The sequence below is a fragment of the Biomphalaria glabrata genome, chromosome 4 (assembly GCF_947242115.1).
Source record: "Biomphalaria glabrata chromosome 4, xgBioGlab47.1, whole genome shotgun sequence".
In the NCBI taxonomy this organism is placed as follows: domain Eukaryota; kingdom Metazoa; phylum Mollusca; class Gastropoda; family Planorbidae; genus Biomphalaria; species Biomphalaria glabrata.
Genome location: NC_074714.1, coordinates 15,687,207 through 15,707,122, shown reverse-complemented (window position 1 = coordinate 15,707,122; position 19,916 = coordinate 15,687,207). Strand labels below are relative to the sequence as shown.

At 35.4% G+C, this 19,916-nt stretch overlaps 1 protein-coding gene across 1 annotated transcript; it reads right to left on the bottom strand.

Moving 5' to 3' along the window:
• Positions 1 to 5,874: 5,874 nt before the first annotated feature.
• LOC106053490 (uncharacterized) lies at positions 5,875 to 13,810 on the bottom strand. The gene is made up of 6 exons (XM_013209051.2): positions 13,764 to 13,810; positions 8,859 to 9,499; positions 8,240 to 8,415; positions 7,422 to 7,588; positions 6,599 to 6,710; positions 5,875 to 5,952 (listed from the first exon to the last, which is right to left on the bottom strand). Exons 1-6 carry the CDS (start codon positions 13,808 to 13,810, stop codon positions 5,875 to 5,877), a joined length of 1,221 nt encoding a protein of 406 aa, XP_013064505.2.
• Positions 13,811 to 19,916: the final 6,106 nt, after the last annotated feature.

Here is a 19,916-nt window from a genome sequence, read left to right as displayed (position 1 = left end):
GCCTTAACATGAAAGCCGAAAAGACGAACCCCAAAACATGACCGTCCACGTCTAACATGGCTCACAACTTTTTAGAAATCCTGAATTTCCTGGGCATCTGCTGAGAAGTGGCTGTGAAAGTCGCCTTAGATTCATTTCTGTGGAGAGAGCTTGCAGCCATATGCGTCGAATGGCGTGTGAGGGGCTTAAGTCTATGTTTTTCAGAATATATTACAAAAAAGGTTACTTTCGCCACTTTACTGGACATAAAAGATGTTTGGAAAGCTCCTAAAACTTACTCAGAGTTGTCGGGGCGAAGCCCCCGTGCGCCAAGCGTCTTTCTACATTTCTGATCTTCAGAAACTCTTTCTCCTGGCATCTACAACGTATTATTTTTCTTACAATACAAAGATTACAGGTCAAATAGAAAGTTTGGGACATGTTGATACTAAATTGAGAGGAGAAATTCTGGTAGAAATTTGTATTTTCAGAAGTTACATTTTTCCGACTTTGGTGTCACCCCCTGGCCGGTGTCACCCGGTGCGGCCCTGACCCCTCGCACCCGCCTAGTGACGCCACTGAATATGAGAACGCCACTAAAATTGATAGCAATCATGGTCTTTAGGTCCGCCTACATCTTTCACTGTCTCCGTCTCTATCTTCACTTTCCCAGACGGTTCACTGTTGCCGCTACCACAGTCCGTGTCGCTCATAATCTCCTGGTTGTCTGAAGAACTGTTGCTTTCACAAATCACCAGGAAAATGTACTCGCAGGAACGACCTTTCCGCTTCTCGCCTTGCTTATGTTTGCACTGGCTATGATCCCTTTGGTAACCTTTAGGCAAAGTGATCCAAGTTGTAGCGCTAAACGTTTTCTTCTTCCTTCTACTTTGGCTAAAATAACTTCCCTTGCTCATCTAAACAGTTCTTTCATATCCAGTGTTTAAAAGTGCGCTAGTGCGCGCCATAAGCTATCGTAAAGAGGCACAGTTTTTACAGTATCTATGATCAGTGTAAGCAGTTGTGGATTTTTTCAGAGATAGACACTAGAAGAAAAACTTGACTACCAATCCCGCTGCAAATAATTTCATTTTTACAAATATAAAGTATCAGGAGACACCTAAGAAAAACAACAACAAACACAGAAATAGTTCAATTTATCTTGATGGCAGAGAACTGTTTACTTTCTGAATTTTATTGCAATGATTCTTTTCGAAATTAAACATTTGTATGAAAAAAGAAAAAACGCTTTCTGTATTTAAGTTTCAAAACAAAACACCAAAAAAAGAAAAGTATGCTAAGGAATATGGTAAAATTTGATTTGTAGCAATGCAATTAGTTTTTCAAATCTGAACGTGACAATCGGATAACATATCGGAAACAGGGAAAGACAAACTAACAGACTAACTGCACAAAAGTAATTGCAAATTTTCACATTCAGGGATGTGCCAGCTCACAACACTAGTATTCGATAGTTTAAATATGTTGTATTTATTTCTGTTACCATACATAAGTCTAAAACGTAGCGATGAATGAAAGATTAGAAATAAAGCAAATATTGCAGTAATTAGTACTGCAAATTTTGACATCACTTCAAAGGTATTATTCTTTTCCTGTCTGTAGTACCCTGCCGGAAGATACTACATGTAGAGTCGTTTATTTACATAGCTATATTTATAAAATAAAAAAATTAATTTAAAAAAATTTACAACTCAACCCATTAAACTAAAAACGTTTTTTTAAAAATTGACAATAAAGGTTTCATTGTTGTGTTTAAATAATTTCTCCTGATTTTCTACTCAACGAATTTTAGAAGCCAACAAAAAAAACCACAAAAAAAAACAAAAAAACAAGTCTTCTTCACGTTCGATCGTCCGTCTGTTACTTTTAAATCGCAAAATCAAAAGAAATGTTTATAAATGAAGGTATTTTCGATATGTAAAAAAATTCAGGGGCAAGGCTATTTCTTCCTATAAAAGAAATTTTTTATATATATTATATTTTTAAAGTAGTTATGCAAGTTTGCTCAGTACAATACTTAAGTTAACAAAAGACTATATTAAAATAGATATTCATTTGTTGTTTTTACACAGCTCACATCATCCCACTATCTGTCTATCTGTCTGGTAACAAGTTTGTATACGTTTTGTCTCCCACACCCAATACCGGATCATTCTGAAAATTTGCACAATTATTTCTTATACCTGAAAAAAAAATTGCAATTATTAAATTAACTATTGATAATTAATTATTTAGTTTGGTATCTCGAACAAGGGAAATAAATTGTACTTGACGGAATTGGTGGTATAAGTTGAATTAGCCCCCTTTATACTTTGTAACTCACAACTTTAAAGTTTGAAGCTAACAACAGATAACTCTAAACCCTATTTTCATAAGCGATGGTGGTTAGTGAATTGACGTGATAATGCTTTAGCCCTTGATTTCGAATTCATGTCATTCGTCGTTTTTTATTTTTTAATTTACAAAACGATCATCCAGATACCCCATTCTTTCTCCCCTACACCTTTCCAACTGGTCCAGACAAGTGATGGGATCATAGCGTATTGAAAAATCTAAAAGCATAAAATTGTGCTAAACATAAAAAAATTGGTAAAAATATCTCTAATCGAACAGAATTATATATGTTAGTCAAGAGCTCTAGGTGACTAGGTCTATTACAAATTTAATTACAAGACTAAACTAATTATACAGCTAAGCTTAATCCAAGCTTTGTTTTTATTTTTTTATTTTTTTTTCCTGTTTTTAATATTTTTTCATAGCATTACGTTAAAAACAAAGATGTCACTAATTGTATATGCTAGTGAAAGTATAATATCTGACATTTGTTAAAATGCAAAAAAACAATATCAGGCGATCTAGAAAATTACTTGTACATTTCCGAAGTTTCCTAGACTTTGGTCAAAATGCTTTCTCTTCTAGCATGCATTAAATACAGTTTTCTTGACAAAAGGTTAAGAAGTCTCATTTTCGATAATATGTTATTCAGGTTGTATTCAACTGAATAAAAACCCCAGTTCAAAAAATGCTAAGAAGTCCAGATCGCGTATTTATATGTAAGTGAAAAAAAGGCTCTATTCCTCCATAATACATTTAATTTTTATTGTACAAAGGTCCAAATTATTTGACATTGCTTTTTCAGAGAGACGCATTGCTCAGCAATTAAAAAACAAACAAAAAAAAAAAACTATTAAGTTTTTACAACCATGTTGGTCTACACAATATCTATAGAAATATAAACACAATTGACTTACCAATTTTTATCTCTTATAGAGTCCTTGATGGTTGATGCAAGGGAGTGAACTGATAATCTTCATAATCTAAAATATATTGTTCAAACATTTTATCTGTCATTTGGCCATTCAAATATTTATAAGATCTGCAATTTATAAATTATATTATACAACTCTCAATTTTCTCTTTTTTATCAACTCACTTAATGTGGAAAGCCGTATATTAGCTTTGCGTGAATTGACTATCTGTCCATTCCTTTAGATCCCAAAAGACTAAAAAAAATGTCATTTGATTGTGAATGTTGCAAAGTTTTGAAAGAGCTTTTTGAAAGTGAACTCTTTTAACTGTACAATTTTAATAGTAAGCCGCCTGTTACATTTATTCATAAGCGTATTCATGTGTTAGAAATAAACACCCTATTTCAAAAATCAAACATCCGTATTGTATGTAACCAGATCTTAAATAGGAGGTACGGTGGCTGAGCGGTAAAGCGCTTGGCTTCCTGTCACAGCATCGTTTGAGAATCACTGTGACATGAGACGAACTGTGATCACACAAAATAAGCGTGCCATTTGCATGTGGAGGTCAAGTCTCGTTTTGGATCTGGCCACTTTGGTTCTAGGAATGTTAGGATGCATGCTTCATTGTGTTTCGTGAATTTACTAGACCTAATTATTGGATGTAATATTTTACAAGTGATTCTGATTGTTTATCATTATTTGTACCTTCAAGGCATGATTGTGTATTTCATTTTATATTAATAAATGTACATCGTCTGGTAACCAATGATTTAATTTGTGATTGTCTAATATCAGTTGTGCACTTATAAGAACTAATAGACATCCGCGTGAGCAAAGAGTACTACAACAACCAGCAGAAAAGAGCACCTTAGCAGCAACCGTCTACTAATATTGTCAGCAACACTCTCAAAGTTTTTTTTACACTTCCAAACCTGGTGTTCCTGGTTTGAGCCCTACTAAAGACTATGATTATTAATTTAAAGATCTTTGAGTAACTCTGAGTCCACACAGCTCTAATGGGTACCTGACAAAGAAAAGTAAAGGCATTGGTAGATCTGCTGACCACATGAAACCCTCGTTAACAGTGGCCCACCGAAACAAATTACCTTTTTTATCATCCTCACTACAGACGCAAATCTGGGTGGAGTACAGTACTTTATTTATTTAGCGCTTGACTTCCGAACCTGGAGTCACGGGTTTTAATCTCGGTGAAGACTGAGAGTTTGAATTTCGGGATTGAGTCCACCCAACTCTAATGGGTACCTGACTTTAGTTAGGGAAAGTAAAGGCAGTTGGTCGTTATGCTGGCCACATGACACACTGATCATTAACAGTTGGCCGAAGAAACAGATAAACTTTCATCTGAGAAAGTGTGTGTTAAATGTCGAATATTAAAATGAATAATTTTAACTAAAACATAATCTACTTTATATATTTAGTTTTTCTATTGGAAACAGCTGCTGATTTAGATACAATTTTTTTTTAAAGAAATTTTACAAAGTGGGGAAAAGTAAAGGTGGTTGGTTGTTGTGCTTGCCACATGACACCCTCGTTAACCGTAGGCCAAAGAAACAGATGACTTTTACATTATCTGCCGGGTTCTGAAAGGGGGACTACTTTACTTACTATGTGTTTGTCAATTAATATTGAAAGATTTGAAAAGAAAATATAAGTCCCCCCCCCCTCTTTCAATGTCAACATCACGTTGACGTTCGTATAGTAAATGCCCTATGTACACATTATGTAAAAACAAGTTCATCATCGTATAGTAAATGTCCTATGTACACATTATGTAAAAACAAGTTCATGATCGTATAGTAAATGTCCTATGTACACATTATGTAAAAACAAGTTCATGATCGTATAGTAAATGTCCTATGTACACATTATGTAAAAACAAGTTCATGATCGTATAGTAAATGCCCTATGTACACATTATGTAAAAACAAGTTCATGATCGTATAGTAAATGTCCTATGTACACATTATGTACTAACAAGTTCATGATCGTATAGTAAATGCCCTATGTACACATTATGTAATAACAAGTTCATGATCGTATAGTAAATGTCCTATGTACACAGTATGTACTAACAAGTCGGATGTTCCCATTTGTTCGTCCACCACATCAGCGACGTGTTAATATTATAGATTTACGTAAAACTGTTTTTTTTCCTTTTGTAGTTGTTATAATATTTAAACAAAGAGTCTCTTTCCTTTAATAGGATTGATATTGTTTGATATATTGTATTGTTACGTAAAATCAGAAGGCAATAGAATATCACATATGTGACTACCTTGCCTGCTTGAACACAAATTTGCAAGCATTTTGTATTATGTTTGCCCAAATTATGTTTCATCTCAAATTGACATTGGTTGTTTGTTTTTTTAATTAAATAACTCCTAAAGATAATTATTAGTATAATAATTTTTTTTCTTAATTTTTTTTATTTGTATTAATATTTAATTAAAAAAAAAATATATTGCTAGTTTGGGTATTTTAAAAGTGCCAAAAATAGATCAAATCATGGGGTGGGGGGAAGGTACTTATTTATTTTATAAAATAATAAACAAACTCATCACGTTCTTTTATGTTTTTTTAATGTCACACATTTAATAGACATCTAAAATCTGAAATATCTAAATAATTTTTTCAAGACAAATCTAAAGTCTGGACAGTTCAACAAGTCAATAGTTCCTCTCTGAAATAGACAACAAAAGTTTCGTTATCATGAGAAAACAAATTATATTTTTTAAACATTCTTTTATAATTTAAAAAACATGTTTCCCTGCAATAGTCATAAGTTTATACATCTGCAATATCAATAGAGTATAGTTATTTGTTCTTTATAATAATAACTGCATGTAGAAACAAAACACAATTAGACGACGTTACAAGTTGGAGGCATTACACTTATAGTGGGACAAAAATATAAGTAAACTTTCTGATACCTTTTGGGTTATAATGTAAGGATATTATGGCCTATGGGTAACGAGAGAGTCATTTGGCCAGCGCAATGGCTAATCTCTTTTGCAGTTCGCAAGTGTAAGTCCCTCAGAAAATACAAATCACAGTAAGCACTAGGGTTTATATATATATATATATATATATATATATATATATATATATATATATATATATATATATATATATATATACATACATACATTCTTAGATTTTAAAAACTTAATCGCAGAGAGAATAGGTGCCTCTATTTCAATATTAACTAAGATGGGTTAGGTTATACAAGAAAGAAAGTCATTATGCTATTACCGTAAATCGCTAGGCAAAAGTTTCTAGTTTGAAAAAGAAAGTCTAATTAGAACAGATTTCTGTAGTTTAATTACCTGGAAATGGCTCTCAAAGTACTCGTTGACTTCATGTTTCAACTCTTCAGAATTGAACCAATAGTTTGATTTGAACAAAATAGCGGAAGGAGTGTCGCAGAAAGGACAGAAACTGTGTAAAGAAAAAACAACAACATGTTTTTATTATTAAACAATGTCAACTGAACTATACAACAAACATACAAATTTTTGCTAAAAGGAAGCTATATAGCTAATGATATCAGGCGAAACATAAAATACAAAGCTACCTAACTATTTTTAGAGACTATTGTGGTTCATTGGTAAAACATTTTAATAATTAAATATTAATGAATGTAACACCCAAGACTGCTTTATTAATCTCAATTGGAAATGTGTAGTGATAACATGGACCTTTATATTAATAGCCAAAAACATCACAACTGACCCCAGAGTTTTATTGATGAGTATTAATATTGTACATTGTCTCCTATACTTTAGTTTAGTTTATAATGTCCTTAAGCAAACATATCTCAGCTTGTTTTAAATTTCTCTCTCTCTCTCTCTCTCTTATGCAACATACTAAAAAATGCTTTATTTTATTGTAACAGAGAAGTAATTTTGGAAAATTTTTAATTAATCAACATTTTGATCCAAATGAACTACAAATGGAAAGAAAAACAATATTTTGTCGCTTGTGATTTTTTTTCTTTCATGATTATGAATTAAAAAAACAAACAATTCTTTTAAGAACTCCTCCATGCCAGCAAGGCAAAAAAAAAAAAAGCCCCGCTGATGTGTAATGATATTTGTGTGTTATGTTCTAGTCCAGACACTAGTTAAATAAAACGAAATCAACAATCACCGGTTGCTCTGTTCGTCCATTTGTAGGAGCCAACTCTCGAGACAGCGATGGCAGAAACTGTGAGGGCAGTTCAAGAGGATGGTGAAGTTCTTTGTGGTATGGCTCAGTGGGATATTTGCTTGACAAATGCCACATTGCTTGCCTGTACTCATCTCAACTAAACACTCCTAAAGAGAAAACAACAACAACTAGAGGTTTGAATTGAAAAAAGAATTAATAATTTTTATTACTCTGATGCAATTTTCACTGCACATGGCTTGCTGGATATGGTTTATATCCTGAATTTGAATGAACTTTCTGGTATGGAAATTTGAACTAATTTGAACAACGTCTAGTGGACTGACAGTGTTCAGTATTTAACGGATGAATGTAGATATTTGTATGGAGAGTATCGGCACGTGTGATGCGGTAAATGGCTGATTAAAAGATATGTCCATGGCTCATACTCTTATGGCATACGATTTTATTTCTAGATATTCACTTTATGACTCATCCACCACACCCCTGACCCTATTTACTCCTAAAGTCAAATATTTTAACATTAGTCAAAAATAAAAAAACAAGTGTATGCAAATTATTCCAAAATTAAATCAACTATCGAAACAAAATCTTTTGATTATCTCCCCTTTTCAACTATGTATATGTTGTACAGATTATTTACTGTTTTCTCTATTTCTATGTATGTTCCTATTACTTAACAAACTAAAATACACGGGTTGGTACTATGGACATATTGAAAGAACTTGAGTATTAAAAGTCATTTTTTTCAAGTTGCAAAACGTTTGAAACCAATTTGAGAACAACTTCAAACCACTTACCTCTAGGTGTCTCTCCCTTCTGTCTGCTCTATAGAGGTCTAGTCTTGGCATCCGGCACACGTAGCAAGTGGCGCCATGCATATACTGACAGTCTTCATTTGGACACTCGCCGTTATTATTATTTGGACACATGATGGTTCTGTAACGTCTAGAGTCTCTCTCCATGACATCTGAATCTGATACAACAGAAATGTTTTCTAATAGGTGAAAATCAAAATTATTATTATTATTGTTATTATTATTATTATCTCCTGATTTCCCATATCCGAGAAATATAATAGATTGAAAGCCCTGTGTCATAAGTAGAACATGAACTCTGATTATGAACTGAAGTGAAGGGGAGCGTGTTCAAGGACGAAAGGCATGAAAAGGGGGGGGGGGGGTGAAGGGTGGACGCCAGTAAAAATTAGAGGGGAAAAAAGAAAAGATATAGAATAACTTTTACTATTTTCTTTATAATTATCTACGTTTGTCATCCTTTATGTATTTATATATTTTGAAAAAAGAGACTTTGGTCATTTTGTATTTGTTTGGAACTAGCTCTAAATATTTGTAAATGTTACAAGTAATTCTTCAATAAAAATTGTTACTGCTAGCATCTGTTATCAACATAACTTACTTTCAGCGCCATTGTGTCTATCAGAGACTGCACCCACTTCTGTGCTTGAAATATATCTGTACTCTGGAGAAATCCATTCGTCCTCATCTCTGGTATCTGTCTGGGCTTGAGCTGTAGGCAAGCCAGAAATGAACCCGTGGTTGATCATTGTAGACAGAGGTGGAACTGCAGGACCAAACATCATTCTAAATAGCATGTGGGGTGGGAGCTGTGGGCCGCAAAACACCCGAGATGTTGAATCACTTTGTAACCGTGGCTCCACTGATGGCCTTGAAGATGCCTGGTCAGAGACGGAAAGGTTGCTGAACATCATATTCAAGGTATGGGTTGGTGCCGGAACATTGTTTACTGCTGGCAGTATCACGTCAGGAGCAGGTGATATGTTTGACATCGTGGGAAATGTAGGCGGCGAAACTTCCGCTCCGTAGAGCATTGGATATCCTTGGGCCAGAGCGGAGGGATCTCTAGCCACCATCAGCGTTCTCTGGTCACGTGTGTCTATCAGAGGATTTGGAGCAATAGCCAATACAGGCGGAGGAGCTTGCAGATAGGCATGGACTGGCGCTGTGTGGTCGACGTGTGGTTGTGATGTGGGGTGGAGGAAGTAACGCTGTCGCTGTCTTTGATTACCAATTTGATTTCTAAGAAGAAAAACAAATATGTAAACAGTTTGTAGGAAAATGCTTTTTTTTCCGCAATAAGTTCCATTAGAAATTTGTCATTTTAAAGACAATACCTCCTTTAAACAACAAATAGAGCGATTATGTTGCCGTTTTCGAGAATCGCGTCCACCCACCCCTGTGCTGTATAATCTAATACATTGTGCTGTGCAATGATTGCAATAAAAAAAATTATTGTAGTAACGATTGATAGAGGTTTGGCCCTGTTATTAACATTGCGTGAGCTAGGGACCATAAAGAAATATTGCATTACTATATTTAGTGACTATGTGAATGTGGGGGGGGGGGCAGGGGCGTAACTAGGGATTTGGGGGCCCGGGGGGATTAACCTCTTTGGGGGCCCCTTACATTTTGACATTCGACATATAATGTACGCAAAAATATATACGCCCCAAATCAAATTGGTTCAGTATATCAGTAAACTTAACAAAAAGTAATCAAGACTCTTTTAATGAATAATACCTTTATTTATTAGTTAAATAATGCACAAGAGACAAATCTAAATTGATATCGCTTCACGTCGTGCATTCTGTGCAGCAAAGACATCTATAATATCAACTACATCAACTACATCGATACTTTCTAGTATTTGTGACTTCACTGACATTAAAGCCATGATAAGCCTTTCTTGTGTCATTGTGCCCCTGAGATAGCTTTTGATGAACTTGAACTTTGAGAATAATCTCTCACATGACGTAATGGAAGTGGCCTGAGTTAGCAGTATTCGGAGGAGGTTGCAAAGTTTGAGCACACGTAATTACCATATGAAGCCTGTTTCCTCAATATGTCTATTGGTGGTTGTATTACTGGTTTGTTGATGAAAAGTGCTCGTGCATCAATGATCATTGAAAAAGCGATTTGCCATTTATTTCATCATACAAACAGGAAAAGTAGCACAGTTTGTCATAAGCGGGTCTTCATCTAACAGGTGTCTTGGTTCAAGAAAAAACCCAAAGGTATCCATTTTCTTTCCAACCTCTGAAATCTGCTCTTCATCTTCGACAGATGAAAAGCAAAGTGAAATACAATGCAAAAGCAAGACTACCTAAAGATTATACTGTCGGAGAGTTCGTCTAGGTCAAACATGGCAGAAAGCAGTTGTCATAAAAAAAACATTCAGCACCCAGATCTTACATCATAAAGACAAACGGAAAAACATACAGAAGAAATCAACGCTTTTTGAATAAGAGTTTCGATGAAGACATCTGTGAGTACTATGATACCGATGGAGACAACGAACTGCAAACTGTTGGAACATACGAAACAGACAGTTATAGACCAACGTCTAGAGAACTTGTTGTGCCAGTCAAGACAACCAGAAGTGGACGAATTGTTAAAGTTCCTAGTAGACAGGGCCGGCATTAGGCCACTGCAGCCTATGCGGTGGCAGTGGGCCCCGCGCTTTCATAAGCCCCGCTCTAATTCTAAGTGTACATTATTAAATTAAACCATTATAATGTATATAAAATAACAGGGTTTTCGTGACCTCCTGATTTTCCAGGGCCTCCAGGAAATCTCATGAAAGGCAAAATATACGATTAAGTCCTGAACTTTTTTTGAATTTATTCAAATCTCCTGAAGAATAGACGAAATTGAAATTTTGGGGTGCCTATAAATAAAAAGTGGCATTGCGAGCTTTCATTTGATAAAAATTTATTGCTAAGACGAAAGTAGGCCTATTTTCTAATTAAAAAAAAAATTTTGACATTATGCTCATCCCTACCCAGACTAGGCCCCGCGCGATCCGTTTCGCATAGGGCCCAGCAAATGCTAGGGCGGCCCTGCTAGTAGATATCACTTTTAAGAACTTTAAAAGGAAGGATGTGATAATAAATTCAAAAGGAATGATGTGCTAATATTATATGATATTACATCATTGTTTGTTGTTTATGTTTTGTGCGAAAGCAAAAGGATTAGATGGAAATAAAAAGAGAGTTTCCATTGGATTGAGGAAAGATGAATAAATGGGTAATAACTCGAGTGTGAAGTTTAATTCTGAAATTATAGACGCCAAACCCGAATAATGGACTATTCTAGCATTATTAAGAATAACTTTTGGAGCTGTTATACTCGATTCTGTAAATTTTGATTCCAGGTTAATTAGTGTAGCCATAAAATACTCGACATTAAATCTATTATTAGTAAAGGTAACAAGATACCTGGAATTCGCTGTATATCATGCAGTTTTATTCGTGGCAACAAGGTTTAAAATGTAAAACCAACTTTAAAAAAACTTTGATCTCTGTGAGAACATTTTTTTTTTTTAATGTCAACAAAGTCAACGTACTGATAGACCTAGATCTAGGTTTAGTCTTTGTGATAAATTAAACCCATAAATGTTGAAAAAAAAAAGACACCCGTTGACACTATTTGTCAATCAAATATATTAATTTATGTATTTACAATAAATTTCGGACACCCATTTGGGGGCCCCCCCTAGGTGGGGGCCCAGGGGGATTTTAAAATTCTCCCCCCCCATCCCCCCCCCCTTAGTTACGCCACTGGGGGGGGGGGAGGTCTATGATAATCAAGATGTTTAGATGCTTATGATAAGACGGTCTACACTACCTATTGTAGTTGGTCGTGACGGTGGTCGTTAGGTACAAGCTGTAGAACTTGTGATCTATAAGGTCAACTGTTTCTGTGACCTACGGTTAACAAAGTTGTCATGTGGCTATCATATTGACCAACCGCATTTACTTTTCCCTAAGTAATGTCAGGTACCCATTACAGCTGGATGGACTCAGAGGCGACCCAAAGACACGCAATTAAAAATCACAGTATTCACCAGGATTCGAACCCGGGACCCCTGGTTCGATCAGTCACCGCGCCTCATAGATTCTAGATGTATATAAACTTAATCTAATGCTTACGCTTCCAAATCTGCATTGTTTTATTGATTCAGACCTTGCCATCTATAGGGCAGATGATATAAATATCACATGTTTCTGTGGCTCACGGTTAACGAGGGTGACTTGTGGCCAGCACAACGACCAATCTTTACTTTTTCCCCATCAGACCTGGACTAAAGGTCAAATGTTTTAAAATCCCAGTCTTCAACAGGATTTGAGCACGTTAAGGTGGCTGAGTAGTAAAGTGCTTGGCTTCCGAACCGAACCGAAGGTCACGGGTTCAAATCCTGGTGAAGAGTGGAATTTTTAATTTCGGATCTTTAGCCTCCCTTGAGTCCACCAAGTTCTAATGGGTAACTAACAATGGCTGGGGAAAAGTAAAGGTTGGTCTTTGTGCTCGCCACATGACACCCTCGTTAACCGTGGGCCACGGAAAAATGAACTTAAAATCATCTGCACTATAGATCGCAAGGTCTGAAAGGTAAACCTTACTTACTACTAATGGTAATTTCCATACTGCTTTTTAAAAAAAATAAAATTTTTCAATGTAAGATGCTCTTTGTTTACTTTTAAAAAAATATATATATTTTAAAGTGTAAAAAAAAATGTATAGGACTAGGAGTAAAAAAGTGAGTTGATTCTCCCCGTATTTTGTACACTGGATGTTCCAGTGCTCTTTAATCTAACATTCATTAGTTATTAGAAAAAATAATCGCTATATACAATGTATAAAGGAATGATTGTGTAATTTTAAAAATAGTTTAATCACAATAGTTTGGTCTTTTTTTTTACTTTAATTTTATAATTTAGGCTGAAATAGATATAAATGAAATTGTCTTTCAGAAGAAATTAAAAACAACATGAAACTGTTTGAAGACGTGTAAATTTATACCTATTGTAAATTAATATGACAATGAATATTTCAGCACACAATAGAAATAATAGAAAATAAATGATCTTGATATTATTTTAAACAGTTGTATTCAGTTTCACTTTCAACTTGGGAAAAGCCTACACAATCCTGGTACAAAATGTGACCATATTAATTCTGAACAGCTCAGCTCATTGAGATGATATGATATATATAATATGAATATATAAAATACTAATAGATATAGAAGATATATTTTATATGTGATTGATGTATAAATACTTTCTATTTGCAAACATTAGCTTGGTCCATTTTAGACTTATAAATGCAAGATAGAATTGTGGGTCTAACTATGTGTAGGCTATACCTATTAGTAGGAAAATAATTGGCTGGTTCGTGTGGCAAATTCCTATATTCAATATAATTATAAAGTTATACTAATTATAATTAAATTGTCTATGAGAAATACATTTCATTCTTATAGACTAAAACAGATAATTACCTTGATCTTGAATTATAGTGTCTTGGAATTGTTCGATTTTCAGCCATAGTCCTTGGTGAAAGAAGAAATAAACGATATCTATTCTAACACAGATTTAGAATCATATAATCACACAGAAATTGAAAAAGGTGTAGTCCGGTCTGAAGGCGAAGCAAGACTGGCAGCAGTAAGACTTGACTGGGCAACTGATATAGGCGCGTCATAGCCTAGGACATACCAATAGGTCATCTATTCAACAGAATGGGGGTGGGGGTAGGTAGCCTAAAGAAAAAGGGGAGGGGCGGTGTAAGAGATTTGATACCAAGGTGGTTCAAAAGATCTGCCACGATTAAGCAGGGTTTTTTTTTAAGATAGATAGATAGATAGATAGATAGATAGATAGATAGATAGATAGATAGATAGATAAAAAAATAAAATCATTAATATGTCGAAAGCGTGTACAAATTTGTGTACTCTAACGCTTGACGCTGTAACTTTTGTACAATTTTTTCATGGCTATCTTATTTTTGTTTGTTTGTTTTCTAGAAAGACTTTATTCAATTATGTTATGCGTCTTCCTTTTTTTAATTTGTAAATATATATATATATATATATATATATATATATATATATATATATATATATATATATATATATATATAATGTATATCAATATAGTATGTAATGAAATTTTGAGCTCCCAAATTTACTTTACTATATGTTAACAATATAGATGACTAAGCTTGCAGCAAATGTTACCAGCTCACTAGAAATGTAGTTAAGCTTTTGGAGTTTCTTCTGCATTGCCTAATTTTATTCATGCTGTTTCTATGTTACTGAAGTACTTAAAGTGCGACTCTCTGTTTCAATAAATAATAGATGAATGTAATATTGAAGGAAAACAGGCTACGTATATTAGTGTATGCAAGTAGGTCCAAACCATATATGCCATGAATGGGAATTTATTGTTATGCAATTTTATGAATTGTAAGAAGATGCACAGGAGCGTACCTATAGAAAATTAAATATGTTGGTAAATTTGCAATTACAACTTGTGAAAATAAACCATTTTTTTTTTTGGGGGGGGGGGGGTTAAATCTGTTGATTAATTTGTCTTTTAAAATCATCTCAATCCTCTAAATAATCGTGCAACACTCTTATCTACATACGCATCGTAGATCATCTGGCTCTCTGTACACTTTCACTCATAGTTTACGAGTATTTAGGAAACTGTTATAAAAAAAAAGAAGGGATTAGAAATAGTTTAAAACCGTTACAATAAAAAATCATGAAAATAAATTTCCAAGTAGAAAAAAGTTTGCAATGCCAATATTTTATTTTGTAATTAGTAAATTACGCCTCTGCCTCAGCTTTAATGAAGTCTTCAAATTGACTCGAACAAAGGCGTAAGTCTCGGACTTAAAGTTAACGCTTAACTACGTAACAATGGGGCCCCCTTACTAAGTCCCTGATAAGCTTCTTGTCTCCAGGTGTCTCTTTGAGTTTTTCTCGCCGCTGAGACAGACGACAAGTCCAACAACAACAAGACCTTCCCGCCTCTCCCGTTGAACAATAGTCCAATGTTGTCATATGTGACATTCAGGAGCGTAGGCGAATTGATGGGAGGGTAGGGCACTGGCAAGTGAAATCTTTGTAATTACCTGTCCACATTAGACCTTCACAGTGTCATAATCAGATAAGAATGGAATATTTCCTACAACCAATGTGGTTAAGTATCTGCTCTCTGTGACCACCTAATCCTTACTGATTTTGGAATAGTTTTCTAATTAAAAATGAAATGTTTTAGATAAAAACGATTATGTTTCAAAGAAGCTGTTTTAGGCTCATCTATTTAGTTGTAAGTGTTCCTATCACTCCCTCGTTGATTTGAATTGTTTCGAAAATGAGTGTGTTTGTGTGTATTAGTGTGTAATGTAGCTACATGATATATTCTTAGTGAAATTAAAGATGATTTGTCAATGACATCACATATTTATACTTGCTATTTATAGAAACAATTGACAATTTGATAACATAAATATATGCTACCAAAATTATCATAAACAGGTGAATTATCCTATACTCTTAAGCGAGCAACTCTTGTATGTATGTATGTATGTATGTATATATATTTATAAATTTTATTTCGAAAACGGCTCTAACGATTTTCTTTAAAAGTTCACGGTATGTGCATAATAGTGAGAAAAAAATTCTCAACTCATTGGCCACATCGGGAAAACTCGAGATCGACCGTTATATCGGTTTGAAAATGCCTCATTATCGAAAAATTAATTTTGCTAGAATGTTTAATGAATGAAAATTTTCCATGACGTAAACGGGAAAAACGCTGCTTACGTCACTAGGCTTACCGCAGTACACTAAATTATTTCTTTGCAAACAAGAACGAGTTTTAAAGAATCAATAGACCTAATTAAACATTTGCGCACCATCTTACTGTAGATTGATTTATTATAGAAATATGAAATAAAAGTAATGAAATTAAATGTGCCGAATCAGTGCCGATGTATGATTAGTTATTGTGTTTTAAGTTTTAAGTGCTTAATAAGTTGTTTACACTTTAATTGTGTAGAGCGGTGTAGATACCTTTTACTTTGTTGTTTATTTAGCTGGTGCCCTCCAGCTGTCTCGTTCTGAGGTTGCATGCAACCATGTGCTCTCTTCTATGTCAGCTAAGTCAAGTTTGCGCCATAAGCTGGTGTTTTAAGCGTTTCGGTGTTACGTCGACCACTTTTTAGCTCACCAAAAAAGACTGCCTTTGGCATGCGTTCGTCTGAGATTCGTCTCCCATACAGGATACTGCTCTGTCCAACGTAACTGTCGGACTTAAAGAATTCCCTCTATACAAAGGCCGCGGATACACATTTGAGACCAAAAGAAAATTTGCTGCCGAGGACAGACGCAGACGCTAAAAGAAAATCTTAATCGAGCACCGCGGACAATGGTTATGCTTGCCTTGGATGTGGCAAGATATGTAGGTCACAGCTGCAATCCTCATTAATTTTCGGACTCTAAGACAAGCCTTATTATTATTATTATTTTGCTGGTGAATTATTACCATGTGTTCATGCTTCGGTGTCTACTGTCCTGTACCAAAACAAAGGAAATGGTCATAACACAGCTTCTCTACGCCTTACTTGCTCACACTAAACATGATATCCATCTAGCGGTCAACGAGTTTGCGTACGCTGCAGCCTCTTTTGATTTAACTATAAACCTCGGTAAAAAGCTTGGAGTTAGGGCGTGTTGACGGAAAGCCCAGGAGAGATCTGAATGGAGGGATGTGTAAAAGCAGGTCATAGCACCACTGGGATGGATGGATGGCAAAAGCCGGTATGAACTTCTTATAGTCCGACAGTCAGGCTGGGCAGGGCACGTATGCCGTATGGGTAACGAGCATATTATTCGGCGTAACAGAGGTGCCCTACGGAAACGTTTCTTTAGAAAACTAATGCAATGATTTAAGTCTAATAAGAAAAAATGAGCCATTTTACTTTGTCACTAAGTGCATGTTTTACCCTATAACGTAGAGAAGTTACACTGCAAAGACTTTCTTCCAAGCCAATAATAGTAAGCCTACAATACAATTACGCAAAAGATGGATTGCAAAACTTTAAGACGGACTTGAGCTGTAGTTTGTCTAGACTGTAGGAGGACTTAAAAGACTTTAAATTTAATCGACATGTTCAATTAGGCCTACAATTAGAACTAACAGAACACTAAAACAACTCTTCAGATTAGTAGTCTTTATCCGATCGTTCATTTTCGTAATTACAAGAATATTCTCAAAATGACTTCGGGTATATATCCTTCCGAAATTATTTAACAGAGCGAGGTTCGGCCACCTGGTACAAAAATATTCTCAAAATAACTTCGGGTATATATCCTTCCGAAATTATTTAACAGAGCGAGGTTCGGCCACCTGGTACAAAAATATTCTCAAAATGACTTCGGGTATATATCCTTCCTTAACAAATTATTAATCCGAGCGAGGCTCGGTCAACAGATATTATTAATAAAAAAAAAACAACTTAATTAGTGCTTGTATCTGTGATGCTCCACCTTGTAGGTCTGAACTTCCGACATGGGTCACTAGCCGCGAAATAAATAATATATCGTCGCAACAATGGAATCCAGCCTCTTTGAGCTCATTATGCAAAGGTGGTCAGTAGTCTAGAGGGGCCTAATAAAACAGCGTCACTAGACGAATATGGCCCGCAGGTCATCGCTTTGGAAATACTTGTTAACGGGGAAGTGTTCTTGGCTGTTGTTTCTTTTTCAAAATAAAACTTTTTTCCCGTTTTGTGTCCAACATTTTAAAGCCAATATGATATGGCCTAGACCTATGTAGTGGGTTATATGCCAATGTGATACACCTTAAAATTCCCCCGCCTCCGATTTTTCTGATCAATACTTTAGAAACACAGGCGAAGTTGAAACAGTCCCCACTCCTCAAATTGTGTTACCGGAAAAGGGTGGGGGGTGGGGAAAAGGGTTAGATACATATTTTAACTTTCCATGACTGAATCTCCTTTTCTATTTTAGGTCTACAAACACCAAACTACTACTATGTTGTTTTTTGTTCTATTAACTATTCGACGTCAAACGAAACGACTGCCATGTCGTAGGGCTTTATATGAAAACAAACTTCATGAAAAGGGCTATTGTTTTCTTAAGGTGAGACACTTCACTGGACGACGTGCACAGTGAATCATATTGGTTTCAGTGATTGGCGTAGGTTAGTGTCGCATCACTGCCAGTCATAGGGCTTTATTTCAAAACAATCTTCAGGCTTTTGTTTTCTTTGTGCGAGACACTCACGTGGACGACTTCTCTGTACAGTGAATCACATTGGCCTCAATGAACGACGTGGGTCACATCACATTGACCATTACCTGTTCTGGTTTATTAGAACTCGCAACAATGCCGACCCAATAAAAAAAATTGAGTTGAACAAACATTGACGTTGTCCTAATTTGTAACCACATTGGAGAAATCTCTGACACTTTTATATTATACCATTCGGGGTCGTCTCACAAAGGCTGCGAGACAAACATTTGAGAATCAAAGAAAAGCCATTAGTGAAGACAGGCACAGAAGAAGGAAAGAAAACTTGTTAGACCGACGGCGGACAACGGCTTGGTCTGGGAGAGGTGCGGGAAATATGTAGGTCACAACTAGGTCTGCATGATTAATTAAATCACTACATGCATCCATAATACTCGGAAAGGAAGTCATTGCCATTATTTATGTTATTAAAGAGAGTTCCTTGAAGTACCCAACTTAGCTGGATACACATTTTGAAATACCCAACTTAGCTGTCTACACATTTCGAAATACACAACTTAGCTGGATACACATTTTGAAATACCCAACTTAGCTGGATACACATTTTGAAATACCCAACTTAGCTGGATACACATTTTGAAATACCCAACTTAGCTGGATACACATTTTAAAATACCCAACCATAGACATAAATAAATATAGACTGGCCGAAGGAAGTAATTTCATGTAACTTGAAAACATGTATATCTATTGTATTCGGATTTCCGAATTATGAAAAATTGTATGATCTTCATTCTTAGAGATTAAACAAAGCTACACTGCCTCCTTATTTACAATAGTGTTACAAATGAACAGTGATAGGTAGAGGTCAACGTATGACCCCGGCGAGATGACACAGCAGCGAGTGTCCTCTGGAATCTACATGTACAAACAAAGACAGGATGTGACGTGCCCTCACGTGTTGTTCCAGGGGACGAACAGATCTAAGTAGGGGGACAGTTACTAATGAACAGTGACAGATAGAGGTCACTACGTGTGACCCCGACTTGATGACACTGCAGCGAGTGTTCTCTGAAATCTACATGTATAAATAAAGACAGGATGTGACGTTTCCTCACGTGTTATTCCAGAGGATACTAGCCGTGTTTGTGCAACTTTGGACAAGCGATTAGGGACTCTATATAAGCCAGAAAGTTAATGTGAAAGTCAGTCGTATGGAGTCGTGAGTGAGCCGTTACAGTCGAGACAGACTATGTAAGACGTGTGCGGCTCTGTGGAAGAGAAATGTGTACGACTCGATGCAAGTTAACTAGGGTAGAGTTAACTGGAGTGGACTACTGTCGTTAAAGTCTATACAGCGAACTACAG